Here is a 25,893-nt window from a genome sequence, read left to right as displayed (position 1 = left end):
AGGTCCGGCCCCGCCCCTCATGCCGGGTCTCGCGCAAGCGCGCCTCCCCTGCCCAGTGTTACCCCCGCCCCTGTCGGCCCCCGCGGTCCCACGGCGCCAGGTCGCCCCCAGCCCCCTCCCTCCTCCCGCCCACTTTCTGTCTCACCCTCCCTAGCTTTGTGCCGGGGGCGCGGAGCTGCTTCCCCCCTCAGCCGCGCCGCGGGAGGAGGGAGCCGCCACCGAGGAGCTGCTGCTGGCTGCCCCAGGCAGGGGCACAGGTAGGTGGCGGCCGCGGGCCGGGCCGCTCACGGAGCCCAGAGCTGCGAGTGGGGGCGGGTGCCGGGTTTGAGGAAAGGGTGGAATGGGGGAGGGGAAGACCGAGGGGGACGGGGTTGGGGTGTGGTTGGGTGAAAGGTGTGAGGATGAGGATACAGGGGTGACGGAGATGAGTTTAAGGGTGGAGTTAGGGTGCTGGGATAGGGTGTGGGGTGTGAGAATTGGGGTCGGAGGCCTGGGTGGGAAAAGGGAGCGGGATTAGCTTGGGTGGGCTTGGGGAGGGGCTTGAGTGGGAATTTACGGATACGGAGAATTGCAGTACTGGGGAGGGGGGAAAGGGAATGGGATTTGAGGAGTGTGAGGAGAAAAGGATCTAGGATTGGAACAGAAGAAGGGGTGGGGTTTTGGGGGTGGGAAAGAAAGAAGTTGGGGCTTTGGATTGTGAAGTTGGGCATAGTGAGGCGTGAAGGAAAGAGATTTTGAGGATTGAGGATAGAAAACAAGGAAAAAGATGGAGAGATTTGGGTCCTAGCAGAAGGAATCCCAGAGAATGGGAGGAATGGAAGAATACATGGTGAAGGACACATGGGGCTTAGAGTGGGTGGGGGTGCAGTAGAGTGGGGAAGGAAGGAGAGACAGGTGCTGGTGGGATTGGATCTGGGGGTCATGGAAGGATTGGAAGGGCAGGAGGCTTGAGAGATGGGGTGGCAGGGGAGCTGGGAGTGAGTGAAGGGAGGGGGTTAGAATTTTTGGTGTGGAGATTGGATTTTGTATGAGAAAATCTAGAATTGGCAGATAGCAAAATTGAATGTTAGGATGTAGGAGAGGTTGGCATGTTCCAGGAAGAAAGTAGGGACCTAGGTATGGATGAGAAGGCAGGTAAGAAGGTGCAAGTTATGAGAGAAAAAGATAATGAGTTGAAAATTGAATAATGGTGACACAGAACAATAAGGTTAGGATTGTTAGTTGCTTATTGGTGGTTTGGAACTAGTTTCTGTTCAGGGTTTTATGTTAGAACTTTTCTCAAGAATTCTGCATTTTCAAATAAAGCAAGGGTGTCTGCAGCCTTGGGATGAAGGCCACGGGTTGACAGATGTTCTCCTGGTGTATGGATGTGGGTAATTTCTGCCATGGCAGAAGGAAGAAGGGAGGCCTCAATGTAGCTCTGTCTTGGCTGTGTTCCCACTGACTCTTTCCTCAGATGTCCACTGTTTTTTAATCTCCTCCCTCTCTCACTGCCCCCTCTCCCCCCAGCTTGAGCCAGTAATACCAGAGGGATCAAACAGGTGGGTGAGATTAGTTTTTAACATTTTTTTTTATCCTTAAGGCTGATGTCATATTTTTATTCTTGAGAGACAGCATCATGCAGTGGAAAGAGCTTGAGCTCTGGAGTAACTAACAGCCTTGAGATTGAATTCTGGCTCTGCCCCATACTAGTTCTGTCCCTTAAGTGAGCTGCTTTACATCTCTGAGCCTCTTCATCTGTTAAATGACAGTCCTGACCTCATAGGATTGTTGAGGATCACATGAAGTAATTTAATATAGTACCTAGTACAGTGCTTAGCAACTGGTAGGTGCTTAATAAATGGTAGCTATCACATCTACTATCATTATCGTCATATTTTGATTATGATTTATTATTCCCAGGGGATTGTTAACTTGCTTTACCTAGTAAAGTTAGGTGTTTTCTTCTCTTTTCAAATTAGACCACCATAGACTCACCTCAAAATTTTAATCCTGTTGTCTCAATCCCTGCCTCCCTCCTCCCAGTCCACTTAACTGGATAGTCATGATTCTTGCTTGGTAAACTGGCTTCAAGATCTAAAGAGCTGTCATGTTTAGTTATCTATTATTTTATCTTGCTTCTTATTCAAAGGGGCTGTAGAGAAGTGAGTTTTTAATGTAGTAAGGTAAGATTTTATTCAATTGATGATGACATGCTTCATGGTAACTTTGGCTCATTTGTGGTGACCAAATACCAGAACATGCACTATTGTAATAGTTCCTATGAGATTATATAAAACTGCCCCTCTGGAGACAGGCTGGGAGGCTATCAGAATGCCCTGTTACTCTGTTGCTCTAGTATAAAATATAGCTAACGCAGATCTCCACTGGACATTGTTATTCTGGGAGATAACTTTCCAGTTTGTATAGAATTTTTGCTGTGACATAGAACAGGCCCCGTCCCCTGAGGGGCTCCTTTGTAATAGACCACTCTGTACAACAGCCAGGCACAAGCAAAGCCAAGTTACAGAAACTTTGTGTGAAATTTTCTTGCCTTTATGATTCTTTAACCTTGAAAGGCTTAAACATTAATTCAATTCTTAGATCATCTTATAGTACCTCACAGACTCTCAGAAGCTCCTAATTGGGAGAATGCAAGATGCACAGATTTAGTAGTGGAAGTCAAACGTCACCAGGATTTCTTGAACCCTGATCAGTTTCTCAAGTACCATAGTTGAAAGACAGAGAGCCCTTGGGGCTTCTGGACAGATGATGCGAGTTTACTCTTCAGGAAAGATGAGATTTTTTTTTTCATCATTTAGAAGGAGAACTAGCATTTGATGAGTAATTTAAAGATAAAATTTAGCCAGAATGGTGCCTTTTTGGAAACTGATCCATGGAAGCAGAAGCTGCCAGAATCTTGGGCAGCCTGGGTTCACATCCTCATCCTGGTCCCAAGCTGCTTGTGCCCTCTGCTGGATGGAATCAGACTTTTCTGATTTTCACCAGAAGTGGTCATCCATTCATCCATTTGTCTATTTCACTCCAAAGTTTATAGAAGGGACTATTGGGATGAGTGTTAGGTGTAATTCAGATGGGCAGACCCTATTTCACTGCCAGGGAGCTTGTAGTATGCGGATTCCTTATATGTTATCTCCCATAGAATTTGCCTTACTGCATTTAAATTCAAGTCATTCTTGTTTGGGTCCATGCCGGTGTCCGCTTTCTGACCTACAGGTAGAGTAGGGCTCTGAATGTCCAAATCCAGAAATACAGACCAAAGGGGATCTGCTTTATCTCCTCATCAAGATTAAAAGTCTGAGGTTGAAGGGGCCAGATGCTTACCCTACTGGAAGAAAAGCTTAGAACTGGTAAAATATCTCCTTTGTAGCAGGCACTGAATACTGGCAAGAGTATGAGTTATGAGAACTGGCACTGTGACAGGATTTTTTTTCTGGTTTTTAGTTTTTTCTTTCCCTCCCTGGTAGTACCAGTAGCAATATACTCCCATCATCCTCTGCTTCTACCACCTGCAGAAGGGTCTGGCAAGTGGGGGAGGAGCCTGCAGCTGTTGCCTGGAAGGGGAGCTGGCTCCTAGCAACAGTATCAGCAGGCCCTGCAGCTCAGAGCACTGTCTGTCCCTTTGAGGTCTTACCCTTCTCATTCAGTTCAACAAATATCTGTTGTGGGCTTACTCATTCTAGGCACTATGTTGGGCCTGGGAAAGAGAGATGAATCAAATAAATGTCATGCCTTCAAAGAGCTCACAGCTCTGGGAACATTAGCAAGTGAACAGAGAGTACGTAGTGCTAAGTGCTATGTAGAAGGAGACACTGGTGCTCTGGGAAAACCAGACAGGCATGTGTGCTAGTGCATGGGTTAGGAAGTTTTCCCAGGAGAGTGGGCTTACTGTTAATGATGAGTAGGTATTAGCTAGGTCAAGGAAGCAGAGAAGGATGTTCCAGTCTAAGGAGCAGGATATGCAAAGGCCAGTGGGACAGGAGAGCACAGCCAACTTACCTGGGTAGTATGAGGTGGCCAGAGAGTAGGGCAGAAGGCGATAGCAAGAAAGGGTGAAGCTCTCAGGCTAGGCAGGACCCCTTTTTCTGATGTGCTTTTACATACATAATTATCCTCAGGAGAAACATGGATCTTACTGATGCCCACAAATAGGATCTCTGTTTGATCTCCGGAGACTCAGCGTTTTTGACCATTGACTTCATTGATGACACTTGACTGGCTCCAGAGCTACATCCTAGCCCTGCAGTGATGTTGAAGAATGTGAATTGGTTCACTCGAAAAGTCAATCAGAGTCTTTTAGGGATAATAGCAGCTTTTTGACCTATATTAGATTAAATTTTATCTTAAAACTGTAACAATGATAATCATACACTTTCATTTTATTTAATGTAGTAACTTCTCAAGTATTTTGAAATCTCACAGTTCCTCAGGATCTCATGGTACCTCAGGAAAACAAGTATTTATTCCAATTAGTGCTTAGGCACAAAATGTTACCCGCATGATTGCGTAAATACCCTGCTATTTTTGATATTTTACCTTACCTCAAAAGTGCCAACTAACAGAAGAAGTTGAACCATAAGTGCTAACTAAAAGCTATTCTAGCCCTTTGTGCTTCCAAGGGCTAGAATAGCTTTTAGTTATGTCTTGTCATAGAGATCTTTATTTGTAGATCCCCAAAACTCTGTTGCTTGTGATCTGTGTAAAGTTTGGCAAACAAACTTTAGTTCCACAAGTATCTGTTCAGGGGCTATTAATTATGTGCCAGAGCGCTATGTTGGGGGGGATGAATTAAACATGGTCCCTCCTGTCAAGAAGCTCAGATTAATGGAACACCCCCAGAAATAAATCAGTAGCAGAACTGTCAGCCAAATGCAATAAAGTAATGTGTGGATGGTGCCAAGGTGGCAAGGGAGTTACTGGTTTCTCGTCTTTGTTCTGTGTGTAAACATGTTTTAAAAAAACAGTAAATTCTATATGCACTTTTTGTAACTTGCAAATCAATAAAAAGTTTACAGTTTTAATGACTACATAACATTTCATGGTGTAGATGTAGCATCATTTATTTAATAACACCCCTGTTGGACATTTAGGTTGTTTTCCATTGTTTTGCTAATATCGACTATGCTGCCGTGACTTTCCTTATAGGTGACTCTTTGATCACTTCTGTGCTAACTTCCTCAGGGTGAATTTTAGAAATGAGTTTTGAGCTGGCTTTTGAAAGATGAATGAGTTCACCAGATGGACTAGGAAAGGGCATTCCAGGTTGAGGTAATAGAGGCAACCTCCAGTGCCAGAGTTCACAGGCAACTGGTAAGCTTTGATTCCCCAAAGCAGCCACAGGGTCTCCTGGTAGGCTCATAAAACTCTGGGCACAGCAAGATGAAGTTACACATTACAAATGGCATTTTAATTGGAATTGTTTCCCTTGTGGCTTGATTTTACAGTCGCAACCAAGGCAATGTCTTACTGCCTCAACTCAGAAAACCACCTGGATCCAGGGCCCATCTATGTGCGAGAAAATGGGCAGCTGCACATGGTCAATCTGGCCTTAGATGGTGTCAGGAGTAGCCTGCAGAGGCCAAAGCCTTTCAGACTGTTTCCCAAAGGCTTTTCTGTGGAGCTTTGCATGAACAGGGAAGATGATACTGCACAGAAGGAGAAGACTGATCATTTCATCTTCACATACACCCGGGAGGGGAACCTTCGGTACTCTGCCAAATCCCTCTTCAGCCTCGTCCTGGGCTTCATCTCTGACAACGTCGATCACATTGATTCCCTTATTGGCTTTCCTGAGCAGATTGCCGAAAAGCTGTTCTCTGCTGCTGAAGCCAGGCAGAAGTTCACAGAGCCAGGTGCAGGGCTGAGGGCTTTACAGAAATTTACTGAAGCCTACGGAAGTCTGGTGCTTTGCTCCTTGTGTTTGCGAAACAGGTAGGTGTTCTGATTATGACAGTGAGTATTTTGTTGGGTGTGTGAATTCTGTCACACTCTGGGGCTTAGTGGGCTTGGGGGCTTTCTCCATCAAACAGCACTTCAATTTAGAATTTCCAAACACAAAGTGGAGGCCATTTTGAGAAAAATCACTGTCCTTCTTTCCCCCAGCCCTCCAAGACAGCACTTAGCTTTATTTTGGAAACACCTTGCAAGGATTAGTTGATTGCCACAGCTCCTCCATTAGGTAAAAAATACTCTTCTACTAACTTTTCTAGTAAGAGAAAATAGAAAAGATGTGATCTGCCAAATATCTCAGTATGCTCTCAGAGATTGGAAGATTAGTAACCAGAGTTCTTGTCTCTGTTCCAGTTTTCAGACCTCTAGATACTGAGCATTAGATAAAGGCAACTTTAGAAGGATAAATGATTAAAATTTCAAGTATGTTAAAGTTTGGAAATTTTCTAGTAAGATCCCAACACTAAAACCAAGATCTGTCTATTTTAAACAGAGCAGATGTGACTTGCCTTTGCTCATATCCTTTTATTGATTTACTTAAAATTTTCATACCACAATCATGTAAAATAACTTTCAAGGCACTGATTAATTAAAAAGAAAAATTTTTAAAAAAAATACATACAAAAGAATTTAAACACAAATGCTGAATGGTATAAAGTGAAACATAAGCCTCCCTCCCGTCTCTCTCCTATTTCCCTTCCTCAGGGGCAACTACTGTTATCAGTTTCTTTTATATCATTCTGGAGATAATTCTGTTCATATTCTTGCGTGTATAGCTTTCCCCTTTGTTATACAAATGGCAGCACACTGCTCTCATACTGTTAGGCATTTTGCTCTCTTCACATATTTTGAAAATCATTTACCATCAATATTTGTAGGTTTCTTAAATAGTTGTATAGTATACCATTATATGAACTTTTTTGTAATTAGAAAATGTGAAAGGCAGCTTACTATTAAAGTGCGTAATCAATGTGACTATTAAAACAAGGCTAACCAAAAGGCATGTAATAAAAGAAGAGAAACTTATACCAGAAAACATAAGCTCATATGCTTAAAGAATAAAGAAGAACAATATTTAATCAGCTTATTGAATTAATTTTTCACCCCAAGCCAAATACGGTACTTTAAAAAGAAAAGACATAAACCCACACCGATAATTGTATAGGTATAACTGTGGACTTGTGAACTGAGTAGGCACCTTATGAAAGCTCTGTCTCTGTGCTGGGGTCTCAGTCATGGCTGGGGTGGGGGTTGATGCCAGTGGAAAAGAAAAGAATTACTTTGTGTAAATGAAAACATCAAGCAGTATTTCATTGAAGCTCAGACAATTAAAATACATTTTATGCCTTCATTTTTTATTCCAAGTTATTTATGTTCATTGTAGACAAATTAGAACAATGAAAAATAAGTTATGATGTATACTTTGTTTTAAAATCATTTTATAAAGGCAAATGCATACCATTCGAGAAACATATAGAACTGTAATATTAAAAAATTTATAGTCCCATCATTCATGCTTATCATTTCCAAATATATATCTTTATACGTTTGGGAATATACTCAATCTATAATTTGTAATCTTTTTTTCCTCCATCTACCATTATTATAGCTTAACTATTTCTCATAATAGTGAAAGTACTTTTTGTCTATTTGTGATGTCTGCATACTATTCCAGTGGTCAGATTGGATGAAAATAGCACTTTTGATGAGCACATCAATTAATGTAGCATTTCTGAAAAACAGCTTGGCAGTGTGTATCAAGAGCCTTAAAAATATCCGTATCATTTGTTTGACCCATTAATTCCACTTGTTAAGAATATATTCTAATTTCCAATGTAATCAGATATGGGAACAAATATTTTTACATTAAGGGTGTTCGTTACGGTACTATTATAGTAGTGAAAACATGAAAGTTGAATATCCAGCAATAGGAAATTAATTAAGCAAATTATGGTATATTCATATAATGAAATACTATATAGTTATTAATATATCCACAGGTCATTTAAGGTGATGTGGTAAAATGTTCATTATATAATAAATGAAAAAATAATTGAAATTGTATTTAATCTCAATTCTGTTTGTAAAAAAAATAGGAAATTTTATATGGATTACATATATGGGGGAAGGAAGAGAAGCCCACTGAAATGTAGTTTAGATAGTGGGATTGAAATTGGTTTTAATTTTCTAGATTTTCTTAAAATGTTCTCCAAGGAACATGTATTACTTTTATAGTTAGAAAAGCATAAGAAAACATTTTAAATGTAGTCTTTTAGCTCATATTTTATTGCAACAATTCCAGACTTTGCTGCCTTATTCAGATATAAGATTTTCAATTGTGATTAAAAACTTCCCTTCTCCTTTTGAATCCCCAAAGGAAAATAGGAAGAGGGCAGGAGGTTTGGGTTTGCATTTGCAATCCCCAGCTGAAACTGCAGCAGTAAAGGTTTTACCAGCACAAAAGGGTTTAGATCATGGGAAAAGAGCTTGAGAATATAATTGAAAAATAAGATAATCGAGTAGGTGCAGGCACTTCCTGTTCAGGGTTGGGTCGCAAAGCTGCCAGCCACAAGGAGAAGCCAGTGTCTTTGCAGCTGGGTTCCAGTCCTATAGGACTGTCTGCCCTCTGTGTTTTCCTTAAAATATCACCCTGTGTAACTGAATTATAATAGCAACCATTTAATGAGGGCCTATGAGATGCTGTGTATTTTTGGAATATTGTTTCTAATTTTCTTAATAATCCCTAAAGGAAGTAATCATCAGCCCTGTTTTCCAGCTGGAGAAATTGAGGCTCACAGAGGTTAAGTAACAATCACAATCTACACAAGTAAATTCTTACAATCACACAAGTAGTTAGGGTTGTTAGAATCCAAATTCAGGCATTAAATTCTGGCATTAAAATACCTGGGCTCCCTCTGCTGCTTCTCCACTACACTAGTCTGAACTTTTTAAGTAGCACATTGGAAGACTAATATTGAATAAGACCCTAGAGCTTTGATTATGTCCTTGATAAGCATCTAGTAGTGCCTGTGGCCTCACGTGTTGGTTTCTCCACCTTGGCTTTTATAATGTTTGTCACATTATACATTGTTATGTCCTGTGCAGATAACCTTTGTTTCAGAATTACGAAAAATCTTTGGTTAACTGATCAAAGGATGTGTGTTTTCCTTTCTCTGATTGCCAGTAATCTCCCAAATCCCCATTAACCCACTTCAATTCTGTGATTGGAAGATGGAAAACAGCAGCTTTATTTACAGTGCAGTTGAAGTATGTCTGAGTAAATAGAGCTAATTTGTGTACCCAGCTGAGCTCGGTCACTAGGCAGCTTAGAGGGGGTATCAGTACCACAGGCCATCTGTACCCAGCAGTCAGGCCAGCGATCAGCTTCAGTACATCATCTAACTCTGATTGAAAGTAGGAAGAAAAGAGATCTGACCCTCCTCTTGCCCTTGGATTATTCAACCCTGTTTTTGATTATTACCATCCTGGTGACAGAAGAGAAATGTGAACACTGAAGTATAACCTCACTGATCCTACCATGCCCTCTTGCTGTGGAAACCTCTAGACATCCATGAGGAAAGTGGATGAGAAAGGCACGCTCTTGCCACAAGCCAGTTTCCCTGTTCTTTTAGGGTCCTCTCCTGTTTCCTGTCACATCTAACCCTTTTCATTTTTTGTCACTGACATCATATGAAATAGATGGACAACTAGAAAGCAGGGTGGAGGCCACAGCCTGGGCTGTGCAACGCTTTTTTGATCTTTTCCTCTCCAGAGGCGTCCCTGATATCTCCTGATAGCAGTTTGGCAGGGTGCCCCGGTGTAATTAAAGTGTTTGTGCTTACAGCTTTGTCTTCATAACCATCTAGTATAGAGTGAGTCCTCGTAGTAGTCTTGCTGCACAAACTTTTGGCATAAAGTTAGCAGGGTAACAGTGGCACAGGAGAGGGGGCAGCTACTCAAATTTGTGTTTGAATAGAAAAGATAAAATCTGATCTGCCAAATGTATCTTGGTATGTTCTTGGGGATGTGCGAGTTAGAACCCAAAATTCTTGACCTGTTCCAGTTTTCAAACCACTGCTTATTGAGCATTATGTAAAAATCAGCCTTAAAAGAATAAGTGATTAAATTTGAGTATCCTAAAGTTTGTAAATCCTCTGATAAAAGTCTCAACACCAAGGTCTGTCTGACTTCTAACAAAGCAGATATTTTCTCTTGTGTCTTGCCTTTGCTCATATGTTTTTATTTATTTAAAGTTTTAATTCCACCATCATGTAAAAAGATTTTCAAGGCATTTACTGTTAAAAAATTCAGCCTGTGCCTATGTAGTAATCAGTGAGGTCTGCTTGTTATACATAGTACCTTGTCCTGATGGAATGTTGATGTATCACAAAGTCCCAAATGGTGATGTGTTAAAAGAAGGAAAACAAAAGCTATTGATTGCTCTCTACACCTGACAGATACCTGGTGATTTCAGAAAAACTTGAGGAGATTAAGTCTTTCCGGGAGCTGACCTGTCTGGATCTTTCCTGTTGCAAGCTTGGAGATGAGCATGAGCTTCTGGAACATCTCACCAATGAGGCCCTGTCTAGGTATTGTTCTGCCACTACTCAATGAATTGTTTTTTTTGTTTTTTTTTTTTAAAGGATGATCCATAGGATTATCTTGAAGAATGTTGGTTACTTCCCAGTCATGTGTTTATTTGCTGATTTTTCCTTCCTGAAACATTTTCAAATTCCATTTACTTGATACAAGCACTGTAGATTGGAGAGCTCTTAGGAAAGAAGTCAGTAGGTTCATTTACCTAAATAACCTTTATTTCAACATATAGTGCTTAAGGCTACCTGGGCTGAAAAATGATTTTGCCATTTAATTGTCCAGTCCTGGTTTATTCTAGCAAGATATGAGAAGTTATACAATTTTTTATAGTCATTATCTTTTCGTATTTTAACTATCAGTAAACTATAAACTATTTAAAAAGTGAACTATTAAAAGACAGCCAAATAAATCCTTTTCAAGAACCATAATTTAAAGCAGTTCATACCATTTCATACCATTCACAAATAATCCAGCTGACCTCAGTCTGGCCAGCAGAGGGAGAAGGCCAGATGGATTCCTTTGTGGTTTCATAAACACCCAGAGGGATAACAGCAGCTACAAACCTGAGTCTAACCTGCTTCCTGGGGCCTGCCTAGGACAGCGACACCTATGTACTGCCCTGTACAAGAGTATTTTTGTATGAGGTTAGTAAAGGTTCAGAGTTCTTGTGTATGGGTCAGTGAAGCACGTTAATACACCAATTTCAGTTTAGCTGAATGGATTGGGATATGGCTCTACTTTATAAGCCCAATCTGAAAATCTGGATTTATAAAGCTAATTAGAATGAAAAGATTGTGCTTTGCGTAAAGAATTCTGATAGGAGTTCTTTAGCAGAGTTTCCTGATAAATTTAAAGTGGTTTTGATTTTCGCACAGCATTTGTCTGAAATGCAGCTTTTGTGTTAAACAAGGTGTACTAATCTCCTTAGTGAAATCCCTGTTTGTCTCATTCCACCATATACCTCCAGTGCCCTCTGCCATCTGAGATTAGTACTACATGACACTTGGATCTGAGTTAACTCTCACTTAGTAACTGAAATAGCACCAAAAAATCTTTAACTCTGTTAAATGCATCAGGTGTGAAATAGCAGGGGGTGGAGGATATATTTTTAAATGAAGTTTATGAAAGCATGTTCTCATACCTGGACTTTCTCAAATGCTAAGTAATTTATATATGGTCTTTGTTTCTCTAGTGTAACTCAGCTCCACCTGAAGGATAATTGTTTATCTGATGCCGGGGTGCGGAAAATGACAGCACCAGTTCGAGTGATGAAAAGAGGCCTTGAAAATCTAACGTTATTAGACTTATCTTGTAAGTTTTATTAGAAGTTATAGATGGTTAATGTTGAAAGAGTGGACTTAGAAATCATCTAAGTCTTCCCCTTCATTTGAGAGGTAATAAAATTGAGGGGAGGTGATTTTCTTAGGTGCCACAAGTTGGTAGTAGAACAAGACTAAAGCCAGAGGCTCTTGATTGCTGGCTAAATACCTTTCCTGGCATGCTGCCACCTCTCTAGGAGAGGAAAAGCCCTTACGAATTCATCCACACCACTCACTCTCTGCAGACAGGGCAGCCTTTCATCACATTCACAGCATATAGAGAGGATATTTGGCTCATCTTTACTTTCTTTGGGTTGCTGGTTAATAGTGTCTGTCATCTAGGCCTCTTTTAACAATAATTGCTTGATGAAAATCTGGATAAATTCACAATTTTAATAACTTAGGTTGAACTAGATATTGACTCCAGTAGTAGAAAGATAGTAAGGATCATTTACGATTTAATTGAACATCCACTGAATACATGACAGGATGGTATAGTGTCGAAAGAATAGGAGCAGGGTTTGAGGTCAGAGGACGGACACTCTTTGCTCTGCCGATTGTGTGCCCTTGGGCATGTTATTTAGCCTCTCTGAGCCTTGGTTTTGGCTTCTGTAAAATGAAGATAATAATGAATACCCCTCCTCCCTACCTCCCAGGGCAGTGTATTTGTTCAACAAATATTTTTTGAGCATCTCCAGTGTGTCAGGCATTGTGCTCATAGTCTTGAGGACTCAGTGCTAAATGCAGTACTCCTGATATGAAGGTAATATGTAAGAAAGGATTCTGGGGAAAAAAAAATGCAAGTTAGTAAGACATTAATAGGCTTTGTGTCTAAGTACCCTTGAAAATATTTTTAAAATAAATCTATTACTTTGGAGGTGAAATGGCTATGAACAAAGTCTAATACACTATTTTAATACTTGTTTACATATACTGTTTGCATATGGTTCCAAATTAAACCCTTTGGAATAACTACCTGGTTTTTCTGCTAACCCCCAACTCCTAAAAAGTTAGAGCTATAAAGCATCTTCTAGTGTGGCTCCTTTATATTACAGACAGGAAAGATAAGATCTCTGTATTTAATTTACTCTGAGAAGTTGGAACATTCAGTGTTTCATATTTTATCATTGGCTTTTTTTCCTGAGCTTACTGTTGGCATTCTAGCAATACTTATACTGTAACAGAATATAACTTATGTTTTGACATCTAGGTAACCCTGAGATCACAGATGCAGGAATTGGGTACCTCTTTTCTTTTAGAAAACTAAACTGCTTAGATATCTCTGGGACGGGACTCAAGGTAAAACTTTTGCTTCCTTCTCTTACTTTTCCAAACTCACATTTTGTTATTTTGCTTCTGCTAATTGGCATTTAGAAGGACTGGTATTTATGATGGTGTTTATTTCCTGCTGAGAGCAAGTTAAGAGTTGACCAGATGAGTGTGCATTTGTGTTCTGCTTTTCCCTTACTAGGACATCAAAGCTGTCAAACACAAGCTTCAGACCCACATAGGCCTTGTTCACTCCAAAGTGCCTTTGAAGGAATTTGATCATAGTAACTGCAAGACAGAAGGCTGGGCTGACCAGGTAATGCAAATTTTTCTCCCCTACAGTTAATGTGGCTTTTCATTTTAATTCCAAGTGTCTTATTCAACACTTGAACGAATGTTAACACTCTTGGTATCCTTGGCTGAATTGTCATCCTCAGTCAAATCAGAGACACCGATGGCTTGTAACTGACCCAGTTACTTAAGGAAATGTATTAGATGCCAGTCCTTAAATCCCATGGTCTAGTCACTATTGAACCTAGAAGAAAATGCCTTCTTATAAATAACTCAGAAAATAAGTGAATTCTTGCTTGCTATGCAAAAAAGCAGTGTGACCCAACTTCAGAAGGACAGATTCTCTTAGCAGTGTGTATATACTGGAAGAAGAATAATTCACACTGGTAAGAACTCAAATTGGACTCTTTCCCTTTTGGGGGCACAAATTTAACTCTCAGAGCCTTAATGAGGAACTGTCTCTTTTATCCTGAGCCCTCCCATTTTCAACTCCTTGGCTGAACTTCCTTTGACTGTCTCTCATCTTCTTGATGGACTTTCTTAAGTTGGTAAAGTACACAGACTTAAGTAGGAAGTCAGAAGGTAACCACGTAGCAGAGCATCAGTAGATGCCAGCTTGCCTGTGGCTGGTGCCTTTCTCCTTCAGATAGTTTAAACCAATGTTACTGGTGGAGGCCGAGAGGACCCACCACACCAGACTGTTTTATTCTGGATCCCTCTTGGGCTCCAAGCTATAATACACGATGGTGGACCTATCTGACTACCTCATTGTACCATCACCTCCCTATAGATTAGCAAGAAGGGGTGCTGGTGAATCGATATTTCAGAAGCACTTTAAAGTTTGTCTGGAAAAATGCATACTGAAATCGTTGTAACAGTTCATTGGCAGACAAAGTTTGTAGCACTGGATGAATCCTAGATACATCCAGTAGATTTGAGGCAAGTGTGGGATGATCACACAAGGGCTTGATGTGGTTTGGTTATGGCAGCAGGTGACATGGTGGGAAAAGCGTAGGCTGTGGAGTCAGGGACCTGGGTTCGGGATCCTGGCCCAGCAGCCCAGGAGCTGTATAAGTTAAGGCAGCTTTTCTGTTTATTCATCTGGAAAATGCAGAAACCAGGACTTCTCTTGCAGAGGTTGGTAAGGACGAAGTAAATACCTAGGAGCCCGGACCGAAAGTAAGTTGGGTTCCAAGCAGGTTCACACCGTGCAGCCTCAGCTGGGCCCTGAGGACTGGCAGCAGTGTTTTATCTATCTCTTGTTAATTCCTTGTTGAAACTGTTTCGGGCTGACTCTGTTCTCCTGCCTCATTCTCACAGGTGGCACAGGAAAATAAGGCCATCTGTAAGAGTTCCTTTACTTCCCTAAATCTGTCTTAAAATTTCTCCACTTCTGCAACCATGTCCCACTTCCCGCCTGTCTAAGGGAACAGATGTGGCACTTTATTCCACTGATAAACCCTTTAGTATTTTTCTTTTTTTCATTTCTATTCCCTAAGATCTCCAGCTTCCTCTGTGATACTTTACTAATAATTATTTCCCTCTACTGCCCCACCACTACGTCTTCAGTCTCACCCTCTGTTGGCTATTTATTTCTGTGTATAAACATAAATCACTCTTATTCTCACATGTTCTTCATCCCTTGTTGCAACTGTGAATTGTTTTCTATTCTTATCTTCCCACCTCCTCACTGCCTACTCAGTTCTTAATCCCTTGTAATCTAGTTCTGGCCCCCAGGGCTCTACTGAAGGTGGCACGTGATCTCATTCTTCACCCTCCTCAGCTTTCCTGCTATATTGAGATAAACATGCAGCCTTCTGGTTTTTCTCTCTGGGCCTTCCTGCTGACTCTCCCCTAACTTTCTCACTTCTCCCTTTAGCTCTTGCTGATTCCTCACTGCCTCCTTTCCTCTCCTCTTCTGTCTCCACTCACCCTCCTGGTTATCTGAACTGTTCTTGGAGACTTTGTTGTCCCTGTGAGGATGATTTCGGCTTCTTTCACACCTTAGACCCGTTCCTAAATATTATCCATAAATCTCTGCCAGGCATCTCAAATTCAGCTTGTTCAGAACCAAACTCATTTTCTTCATCCCCATCCCCAGACAGCTCTTCCTGTTGACATTCTTATTTCTGTGAGTGGAAGCACAGTTTTCCTTATTGCCTCCCCAGCCACCAGATGCGGTTCATCTTCACATTCTCTTAGATCTGTCCCCATTTTCCAGAGTCAGGGAGGTACCACAGAAGAGATGACAACTCATAATTACTGAGTGCTTCCTGTATGCCAGACGCTGCCAGGCCCTTCACGTAGTATGTTCTCTCATTTAGTCCTCACCACAGTCCGATGGTGTGTGTACTGTTACTAATCCCTGTTTTACAGATGAAGAAATTGAGACTCACAAATTAAATCACTTGTCAGGGGTCCCCTGGCTAGTAATTGATAGAGCAGCTCTGGAACTATGTTCTTAAACTGCGTGTTGTTCTGCCTCTGTGTCCTGGAAATGTTTTTTTCTTGACTGACTTTATGATCATTTCATTGCATACCATAAAGAGAAATGTTAAATTTAAAGTTCCTATACTTGTGGTGTATGTGAAGTAATGGTTTGCTTTATTTTTTTTATGTGTAGTTTATACTCAGCCAGATTTCCAAAAGAATTTGTAATAGCTTGTAATAAAAATAACACTACTAGCAATTTTTTAAAAATGCAAACTGATCATGAAGTGTTGTGAGAATGTGGAAACGTGGGCATTTTACACACATACGAGAGTTCGAGTTACAGTTGGTATAGTTTAAGGCATGAAAGTGAGTCTAGGAATGTGTGAAAAGTATTGCAACTAAGGTTTTAAACTTTAGTTTAAGGATATGCAGTTTTTTTTCCTAGATTGGAATAGAGATGAAAATAGGGAGTCAGCTTTATAGATTTTTTTCTGAGTAATGCAGGGACATATATCCAACATGTTTGTTGTCTGACCAAGTCCTGCATTAAAACAGAAAATCCAGACTTGACTTGGTTCTTATTCTCGTCACCATCATCTGAAGTAAGATTTCCACAGGGGTTTGTGTTTATGGAAAGGGAATGGGGGAACAAGGAAGGCTTGAAATTAAAAGCTTGAGATTTTGTTCTAATTCAAGTCTTTCCAAATACATTTTAGATTGTTCTGCAGTGGGAGCGTGTGACTTCGGAAGCTGTGAAGCCACGAGAAACCTCGGAGCCTCAAACAGCAGCTCAGCACTTCTGTGAGAAATTCCTTTTCCTTTGGAGTTTTTTGCCCTTAGGTTATTTGCATACTTAAAGCACTTTCCCATCTTCACTCAATGGGAAAATTAATTATGATAGTATTGACTTAATTAGATCACTGAGACTGGTATTTGCTCAACATAGCTTACAGTGTAAGTTCACACTTAGCTTTAAACACCAGCACCAGGAAAATATCTTGGTAAATGTATGTATGTTTGTACATAATATGTTTATTTATTTACATTCCATTTTGTTCCAGAAAAGATTTGCAGTGGTGCAGAAGTAGATAGAATACAGAACATTAAAAGTGTAGCAAAAAGGTAGAAGTGTCCATCAGCAGATGAATAGATAAACAAAATGTATTTACGGAATACATTGTTGGAACTAATGTTGGAACATTAGTCAGCCTTAAAAGGGAAGGAAATTTTAACACATGATATAACACAGGTGAAATTTAGAGACATTATGCTAAGTGAAATAAGCTAGGCAAAAAAAAAAAAAAAAAAGTGAGTCTTCTTATGAGGTTCCTAGAGTAGTCAGGTTCCTAGAGACAGAAAGTAGAATGGTGGTTGCCAGAGGGAGAGGTAGGAGGGAGTTATTGTTTAACAGGTACAAAGTTTCAGTTTTACCACACTGAAGAAGCTGTGGAGATGAATGGTGGTGATGTTTGCACAACAATGTGAATGTACTTAATGCCACAGAACTCTACACTTAAAAATTGTTAAAATGGTAAATTTATGTTACATATATTTTACCATAATTTTTTTTGAAAGGAGTTAAAGGATGAAATCAAAGTGAAGGAAAAATACAGGTTAAAACAATAAGAAAAATTCAGGGGTTATCAAAAAATACAGAAGAAGGTTGTACCTTTTGCTAGAGTTGTGCCACAGATTTGGTTCTTAAAAGGCAAAGTCCAGATTTTGAATAATAATAGCTTACATTTTTTGAGTTCATATTCACATCACCCTTATGAAATAGATTTTATATCCCTATAAAAATGAGAAACCTGAACCTCAGACAAGTCATTTGCCCAAGATCACTTATCCAGGAAGTGGCAGTTGTGGGGTTTGAATCCAAATCTGTGCTACTCCTGTGTGAGTACATGCCTTCACCCTGTGCTGGTGCACATGCTGTAAGATACTTTACAGGGCACTCAGACGGGAATAAAATCAACCCAAACCTCACCCTGTTTGGGCTTCTGTTGTTTCACTTGGATCATCTTTCTGGTTGTAGGCAGGCATTAGTAGCCGGCATAGTAAGCTCATTGCCCTTCCCTCTGTCACTCTTACAGATGGGAAACGGGCTCGTACAGAAGCCCCAGTGACGTGTCCCCTGGCAGACACCCATGTGAACTCTTCTGAGAAACTCCAGTTCTATAAAGAGAAAGCCCCAGACTGCCATGGGCCATTGTTGAAACGTGAAGCCATCTCAAGCCAGGAGTCAAAGAAGAGCAAGAAGAGAGCTTTTGAGGAGCCAGAGAAGGAACAGAGCAACTCTTCACAGTCTTCAAAGCAGAAATATGTATGTCTAGCTGTTGAAGACTGGGACTTACTAAATTCCTATTGATGGGCAGATATAAATTGATCTTTTCCCCCCAACTCTAACGTATGAGGAAAGGGGGCTGATGATGTTTTCCTTTTTGTTTGAATTTACCTATGGCATTAGCATAGCAAGTGGATATTTCTACTTTTGTGGTGGGGGAGGGGAATGCTATGGAAGTATGTAATAATTTCTAATGTATATTTTCAATACATAGTAATTTTTTCAAATAAACGTTTTTTGCTGTCCTTAGGTTCTACTTGTGAAATATGGGGCCACAGGAAGTAACACCTTGGTTTGGTTTGGAAGACCATGTGAACTAACAGGGCAGCTTAGCATTACTCCAATTTGGCCCAGCCAATAGGATCAATATATATACACATATATATAGATATATACATATATATATCTATCTATATATATACCTATGTCTGTACAGCTACTATTATTGAATGCTTCCTATGTGCCATGCTCTAACCTCACAACAATGAAAGGTGGATGTTAGCCCCACTTTAGATGAAGTTAAAAAAACTCAGCCTCAAGTTAAATGAGTTGTTTAAGGTCTAAAGCTTATCAGAACAAGAATTTATAATCCTTTCTGTCCAGCTCTGAAGCCCACACTGTTACATTGCCTTCTTAAATAATAGTTACCATTCAGTAGAATCTCAGCTAGTAAGTCTATTAAGTAAACCACCAAGAATCTTCACAGTAGTCCTGCCAGGTATGGACTTTTGCCTCCATTTGACAGAAGACCAAGGACTTGCCTTACTTAGATAAGTCATTCTCAAGCTTCATTGTGCATGCAAGTCACCTGGGGATCTTGTTAAAATGTAGATTCTGATTCAGTAGATCTGGAGTGGGGGTTGACATTCAACATTTCTAACAGGTTTCCAGATGATACCAGTGCTTCTAATTTGTGGACTACACTTTGAGTAGCAAGGCTCTTGATCTTCACTGTCTGATACAGTAGCCCCTACTCAGATGTGGCCACTGGACACTTGAAATGTCGCTAGTCCAAATTGAGATGTGCTATAAAATACACACTAGATCTCAGATATCAAAGTACAAAGGTATGAATGAAAAATAATCTCCATTTTTAAGTATTGATTACATGTTAAAATGGTCATTTGGGGGTTAAAAATATTAATTTCACCTGTTTTTATTTTTCTAACGTGGCTACTAGAAAATTTACTTTGCTTGCATTTGTGATTTGCATTATATTTCTGTTGGATGGTGCTGCTCTAGACCATATTCCATCCGTAAAAGACAAGCAAAAGCAAGACTTACTGGCAATTAAAAGGAATGGAGAGAATACCTCAAGGGATTAAAAACATTAGTGTGACAGGCCTGACATTTGGACATGCTCTAGAGCTTAACCAGGATGTTAATAAAAGTAGATCTTGGATCTGATACGTGTTCTATTCACTATTCAGAGCTAGGCAAGGTGCTACCTTTGTAAAGGTGGCCTGTTGCCCAGGATCATACCCAAAGCTCTGATTTCTGAAATTTATCAAATGAAAAAGGCAGATTCAGTGCAGATTGTTTTGTGTTGTAGTAGAGCTTTAATGTCATTTGGGGGAATAGTAGCACACTCTGCCAAATTCCTAGTACAAGTAAATAGCCTTACATGTCAAACCTAGCTTATATCGTTAGTCAAACCTGAATCTAATTTGATCACCCCCCACTGTCACCACCCTCTTGTTGCCATGGTGCAATGCTATGTCAGAAAGCGGCATCTGGAGTTATTCTTCAAACATCCCACCTGTTCTGATCATTTTGCAGGGCAAATCTTCCTTCAGAGCAACTTCTGACTACTTCTCTTTTATAAACAGTGTACTTTTGAAGCTAAGATTTCATTTTCCTAATCCTTTTTTTTCTTTCAGGGTTCTCAATTTCCTCTGCTGGTGATTTCTGTAAACACATATTTCTTGTTTGATCTGAACAAGTTATTGTAGTCATTCAAATAGTTATGAAAGTTTAGTCCTTATTTTAATGATTGAAACAAATAGTGAAGGTCAAGAATTTAAGACCAGTGTAAAATAGTGTGGTAACTTGTGTGTGTGTTTAACCTACGTGTAAGATTAGCTTTTTTAAAATCACAATCCCTTGTTTCTTCTTAGAATTCAGTTACTGAGTCATTATGAGCTGTGGACAAGTGACTCAATTCTGCTAATCCTCAGTTTACCTCTTTAAAACTAGGCCACCCTCCCTACATAATGCTTGTAAGAATGAATAAATCAGTATTTCTCAGAAGTATGGTCTATGGACCCCTGCCCCAGAGTTCCCTGGGGTATTCGCTAAAATGAAAATATTTGTATCTCACCCATATTTACTGAATCAGAATCTTTTAGTTTGTTAGAATTACATGATAGTCTGACATTAGGCCAAGTTTTCTTTTCATATATATATATATTTTTTTTTAATGCTGATCTATTCATTTATTCATTTGAAAAAATGTCCATTGAACATTTAACATGTGCCAAATGCTAGGTCTTCAGCAGTGAACAAAAGATAATATTTGCCTTCAAGGAGCTCACATTCAAGGCACGTGAGAGACATGTAAGTATATAGGACAGTAAGTCAACAAGCTAAGTTCACATAGTGATAAAGTCGAGCAGGTAATAAGATACTGGGGAGTGGAGATGGAGACAGTTAGATTTTTTAATTAATTTAGGGGATCACAGAAGACCTCTCTGAGGAAGAGACGTCTGAGCTGAGAAGTATGACAAGAAGGAGCTAATCATGCAAATATCTAGTAAAAAGGGTCTGAGGAATGGAGAAAACAAGTACAAAGCCTGAGATGGCAAATGTTTGGCACATTCTAGGGACAGAAAGAAAAAAAGAGTGAAGGCCAGGTGGCTTGTGCATAGTGAAGAGGTGGGAAAAGTGAGTTTAGGAGAGAGAAGTGGCAGATCACCTAGGCCTTGTGGATCATGGAATTTGAATTTTACTTCAGTTAACAGAAAGCCATTGATTAAGCATAAATCACACGTCATCTGATTTATATTTTGAAGAGCGAACCCTTGCTGCTTGATGGGCCCAGTGTGTGGCGCGTGGATCATAGTGGGAGCAAGAGTAGAGCAGGGGGTCCATCAGCACCGTTAAAGTCCAAGTGAGAGATGGTGGCAGTAGCGTTAGTAATGATGATAAGAGGTTGGATACAGGGGCTACTTGGGGGTAGAACTGATGCTTATGCATTTGGTGCTGGGGAGTAAAGTCAAAGATAAATTCTTCCTAAGGTTTTGCCTGAGCAACTGAATGAATGGGGACATACAGGAGAGGAGCAAGCTTGCGGCGGGTGGGGAAATCAAGAGTGCTATTTCAGACAAGTTTGAGAGGCCTCATGAGATGCACAAATAAGCGATCAGACACATCAGTCTGGGCTCAGGGGAGTGGTCAGGACTGAAGATATAAATAAAGTTGGGGTTCTACAGTACAAAGTTGATATTTGGAGCCCATGACTGTATGAAATTACCTAGGAAGAGTGTATATAGAAAAGAGAGGTGGCCTCGGGCCTTCCCACACTTACTATCAAATGAAAGAGGAATGGATGTTGAAGTCAGAGATAAAACCAGGAGAGTATAAGCCTAGAAGTGAAAATGTTGAGAAGGGAGTAGTGAAGTGTGTTGAATGCTTCAGACTGGATGAGGACAGATAATTTGGCAAGTAGGAGGTTCCCTATCCTATGTAAAGAGTATAAATTCCAAATGCTTATGGTAACTGGGTTCTTGGGGTCAAGGAGTATTTTCGTTCATTTTTTTATTCAAACATGCAAAAGTAGAATAGAACAAATCCTCATATACTCGTTATTAATTGTGATAGGCTGAATAATGGCCCCCCAAAGACGTCCAAGTCATAACCCCTGGAATATGTTACTTTACATGGTAACAGGGGCTTTGAAGATGTGATCAAATTAAAGATCTTGAGATGGGGAGGTTATCCTGAATCATCCAGAAGGGCCCAATATAATCATAAGGGTCCTTCTAAGAGGGAGGCAGGAAGATCAGACTCAAAAGTAGATGTAGTAGGGGAGGGTATAGCTCAGTGGTAAAGTGCATGCTTAGCATACACGGGGTTCAATCCCTAGTACCTCTGTTAAAGTGAAACAAATAAATAAACCTGATTATCTACCCCCTCAAAACACACACACACACACACACACACACACACACACACACACACACACACACAAAAATTAATTTAAAAAAAAAAAAGCAGATGTGATGATGGACCCAAGAGGTTGGAGAGATGCAATGAAGGATCCACAAGCCAAGGAATACAGGTGGCCTCTAGATGCTGAAAAAGGCAGGGAAATGGATTCTTTCCCAGACAGACAGAAAATACATGAGAATGAGAAGGCATGAGAAGTGTTAAAGAGAAGGAATTAGCTCTCCCAGTCATGGAAGTGCTTGAGACATTTGCCATCTTCAGTCTTGTAGAGTTAGTGTGCAGCTTTTTTCTGGTCTTGAGATTCTCACCACTGCCTTTTTAGTGTTAAACTTAGCTTTGATCTTCTAGAGTCCTGTAAGTAATATCGTGTCAGAATAAATAGAACATCTTACCAGAAGGCCTTGCTCTGTTTCTAGACCTTCCACTGAAGATCTTCTCATACCTTTGGTCTGGGAATAACATGAAGGCCTGGCTTTGGAATACATTTATAAGAGAATACTCTGGCAACATGCTGTATAACTTCTGGGAAGTAAAGAGCAGTGACATAGCTTTTCTGGCCACCTTTAACCATATGTCTTTTGCCATCTTTTTTTTTTTTTTAATTTATCCTAAAACCTAAGTGAATAGTTCTTAATATACCAGGTGTTGAGCCCTTGCTTTACTTGTACTCTCTCAATAGGGGAAGAGAAATTACATGCTGGAATTCCTAGATTGGCCTCACCTGGCTGAATTTTGACATCCTGCTTTTATGGTCTTACTCTGAGTATCTGTAGCAAAAACTCCCCTTCTGTTTCTGCTTCAGCCTCGTGTTCCTGTCTCAGTTCTCAAAGATGATTCTTTGGGTTCTGAAGGATCAGCTCTAGACTAGGAGTCAGAAAACCCAAGCTCTAGTCCATTTCTGTCACTTACCAGCAAATCTATTCCCTTCTCTGGGCCTTGATTTCCTCATCTGTGAAAGAATATAATAAACACACTTGCTTGATAGGATTGTTACAGGAATTAAATGATACAATGTGAGTGAAAGTGCTTTAAACCATAGAGTTTCTTTGTAGAATCTTACAACATTATCACAGCTCTTCATTTTATAGATGCGGAAACTAGGGCTTAGAGAGAGGAGGCTTATTCATTATGATGGTTAATTTTATGTGTCCAGTTGGCTAGGCTGTGGTGCCCAGTTGTGTGGTCAAACACCAGTCCAGGTGTCACTGTGAAAGTATTTTGTAGATGTGATTAACAGTTAAACCAGTAGGTTTAACCAGGTTTTGAATAAAACAGATTACTCTCCCTGATGTGGGTGACCCTCATCCAATCAGCTGTAGGCGTAAGAGAAAAGATTGAGATCCCTAGAATGAATTTTCTCGCTCTCAGTACGTACGTACACACACACACACACACACACACACACACACACACACACACCACACCCTATTGGTTTTGTTTCTCTGGAGAACCCTTACTAATACATTCATTCTTTTGCTCATATGGCAAACAATTATTGGGCACCTACTGTGGGGTCTGTTAGAGCAAATAAGACAGGGTCCCTGCCCTCAAGTAGAGAGCAGACAAGTCACTTCCCAAGTACAGCTTAGTGTGGTCAGTACTCTGATTTGGGTGTACTTTGAGAGCTTTGGGACCACAGTGAAGGAATGCAAAAATGGGTAACCAAGAGCTGTAAGGCAGGAAATGCTTCCTAAAAGAATGATGCTTGAGTGAGTTTTGAAGGATGAATATGAATTAGCAAATCAAAGAGGGGGCCACCCATCTTGGACCCTATGGAGGATGGAAAAGAGTGGCAGCGTTTCCACATGCGAGGCCCCTAGAAGTTCTGGAGCAGTGGGAGTTGCAGAGAGCTGAGTGATGAAACTAGAGCAGTCGGCAGGGACCATTTAGGGGGAAGCCTTGATCCTGAAAATCACAGGGAACCACACAGGGGATTAAAGCAGGATGACGGAGATCTGTGTTTTAGAAAAATGTCTCTGGCTACTAGGCGACCAGGAGCAGCAGTCCAGTGAGGAGCCAAGGGAGGCCTGAGGTAAGGTGCAGGGATGCAGCAGAGGGATGGCAGTGTGATGTGATCACTCACTCAGTACATATTTGTTGAGCATCTGTTACGAGCCAGGCACTCTGCTGTGGGGATCCATGGGGAACACAGACCCTGCTGCTGTGGAGCTTGGTAGTGGAACTGAAAGGATTTGGTGTTGACCTATGGGAGAGGAGTGGTCAAAGACGACTTCAAGTTTTCTTGCCTGAAATAAGTAACCACTGAGATGGCAGCACTGGAGCAGGAACAAGTTTGGGAGTCAGATGAGTTCAGTTTGGGGTTTGTATACAGAGTCTGAAGTGGTAACACAAGATGAAACTCCTGGAGACTACTGATCTGTTAGTCTGAGGGGCAAGAGAGCTATAGGCCTGGGAGAAAGATTGGGAAGAAGCTGGGGGGTGAGGGATGGGTTTGGGGAATGAAGTCATGCAGGAAGAACAGACTTCAGGTTAAGGACCTGGAATTGTTGGCAAAACGTTGTGTGTTTGGATCAGGTGGGTTCCGCCATCCTGTGGAGTAGATCCATAGCTGTCATAACATTCTCAAAGGGGAGAAAATATGTGCCCCATCCCCAATTATGAACCACTGAGATAAAATGGGGTGAGCAGATGGCTAAAAATGGAGCCCCAGGGAATGGCAACATTTAAAGTGAATCAGAGGAAGAGGCACCTGAGAAGAAATGGTCTAAGAAGGAGGAAACCAGAACAGCGTACTATTATGGAAACCAAGAAAGGGGAGTGTTCCAAGACAGTGGAGGTGCTCTGCCATACCCCCAGAGCAAAGAGGACAGGGAAAACAGATCGTTACAAGCAATTTGATTTGGAGTTGACAAGATAGCTAGAGAAGAGGCTGACATAGAAGGAAGCTGTTTTAATATCAGAAGAACCATGACATGATGTGTTACAAGGAACAAACCAGAAGAGAGGGAAAGCCATCTCTGGCCACCAGGGCTCCAGGCTGCATCAGTCCTCACTCTTTAGGAAAGCAGTGGCCATTCCAACTCAACAGCGGCTAATAAGGAACAAGAGGAAGCCAACTGACAAGCAAGTGAAGGCAGCCCTGAGCAGCTCTGCATGTAGGCTTGTTCAGAAGACTCAAAACCTTAATCCCAGGAGGAACAGCCAGTGACCTGGGAGCTGTGCAGCTTGAGAAGCCTCAGGGGAAGATGGTTAACTGTTTTCAGAGGAAAGACTTTTCTGGGGCAGAGGGAACAGATATGCTTCATGGTTCCAGAACTAATTAGAGAGAGATTTGATTTGGTAGCAGAAGAAAATGTCTAAACTTGCAGCTATTAAGAGAGGTAGTAAGCTCCTCTTCTTCAGAAGTGTGCAAATAGAAGCTGGGTGATTATTTGGCAAGGGTGGTACACAGACAATGCAAACATCAGGTGAGGTTTGGATTAGATGACCTTTCCAGGCTTGGGATCTCTAACACTTATCAGATTTCCCTGGTCATCTCAAAAGTTTTTGTGAAATGGTCAAAAA

At 40.8% G+C, this 25,893-nt stretch overlaps 1 protein-coding gene across 1 annotated transcript; it reads left to right on the top strand.

Moving 5' to 3' along the window:
* On the top strand, nucleotides 1–18,446 carry LRRC42 (leucine rich repeat containing 42). The gene is made up of 8 exons (XM_074376437.1): nucleotides 1–257; nucleotides 5,445–5,931; nucleotides 10,407–10,538; nucleotides 11,738–11,856; nucleotides 13,075–13,163; nucleotides 13,336–13,449; nucleotides 16,574–16,658; nucleotides 17,951–18,446. Exons 2-8 carry the CDS (start codon nucleotides 5,459–5,461, stop codon nucleotides 18,223–18,225), a joined length of 1,287 nt encoding a protein of 428 aa, XP_074232538.1. The 5' UTR covers nucleotides 1–257; nucleotides 5,445–5,458; the 3' UTR covers nucleotides 18,226–18,446.
* The last annotated feature ends 7,447 nt before the right edge of the window (nucleotides 18,447–25,893 follow it).

The sequence above is a fragment of the Camelus bactrianus genome, chromosome 13 (assembly GCF_048773025.1).
Source record: "Camelus bactrianus isolate YW-2024 breed Bactrian camel chromosome 13, ASM4877302v1, whole genome shotgun sequence".
Taxonomy (NCBI): Eukaryota; Metazoa; Chordata; class Mammalia; order Artiodactyla; family Camelidae; genus Camelus; species Camelus bactrianus.
The sequence above is the reverse complement of the archived record's forward strand: the minus strand, read 5'-3'. Positions and strand labels throughout refer to the sequence as shown.

What these genes read in the sequence shown, in the direction of transcription:
- LRRC42 (XM_074376437.1), top strand. Translation starts at nt 5,459, where the DNA reads ATGTCTTACTGCCTCAACTCAGAAAACCACCTGGATCCAGGGCCCATC. An exon ending in CAGAAGGCTGGGCTGACCAG is followed by an intron (nt 13,450 to 16,573) that starts GTAATGCAAATT and finishes AATACATTTTAG; the next exon opens with ATTGTTCTGCAGTGGGAGCG. An exon ending in AACAGCAGCTCAGCACTTCT is followed by an intron (nt 16,659 to 17,950) that starts GTGAGAAATTCC and finishes TCACTCTTACAG; the next exon opens with ATGGGAAACGGGCTCGTACA.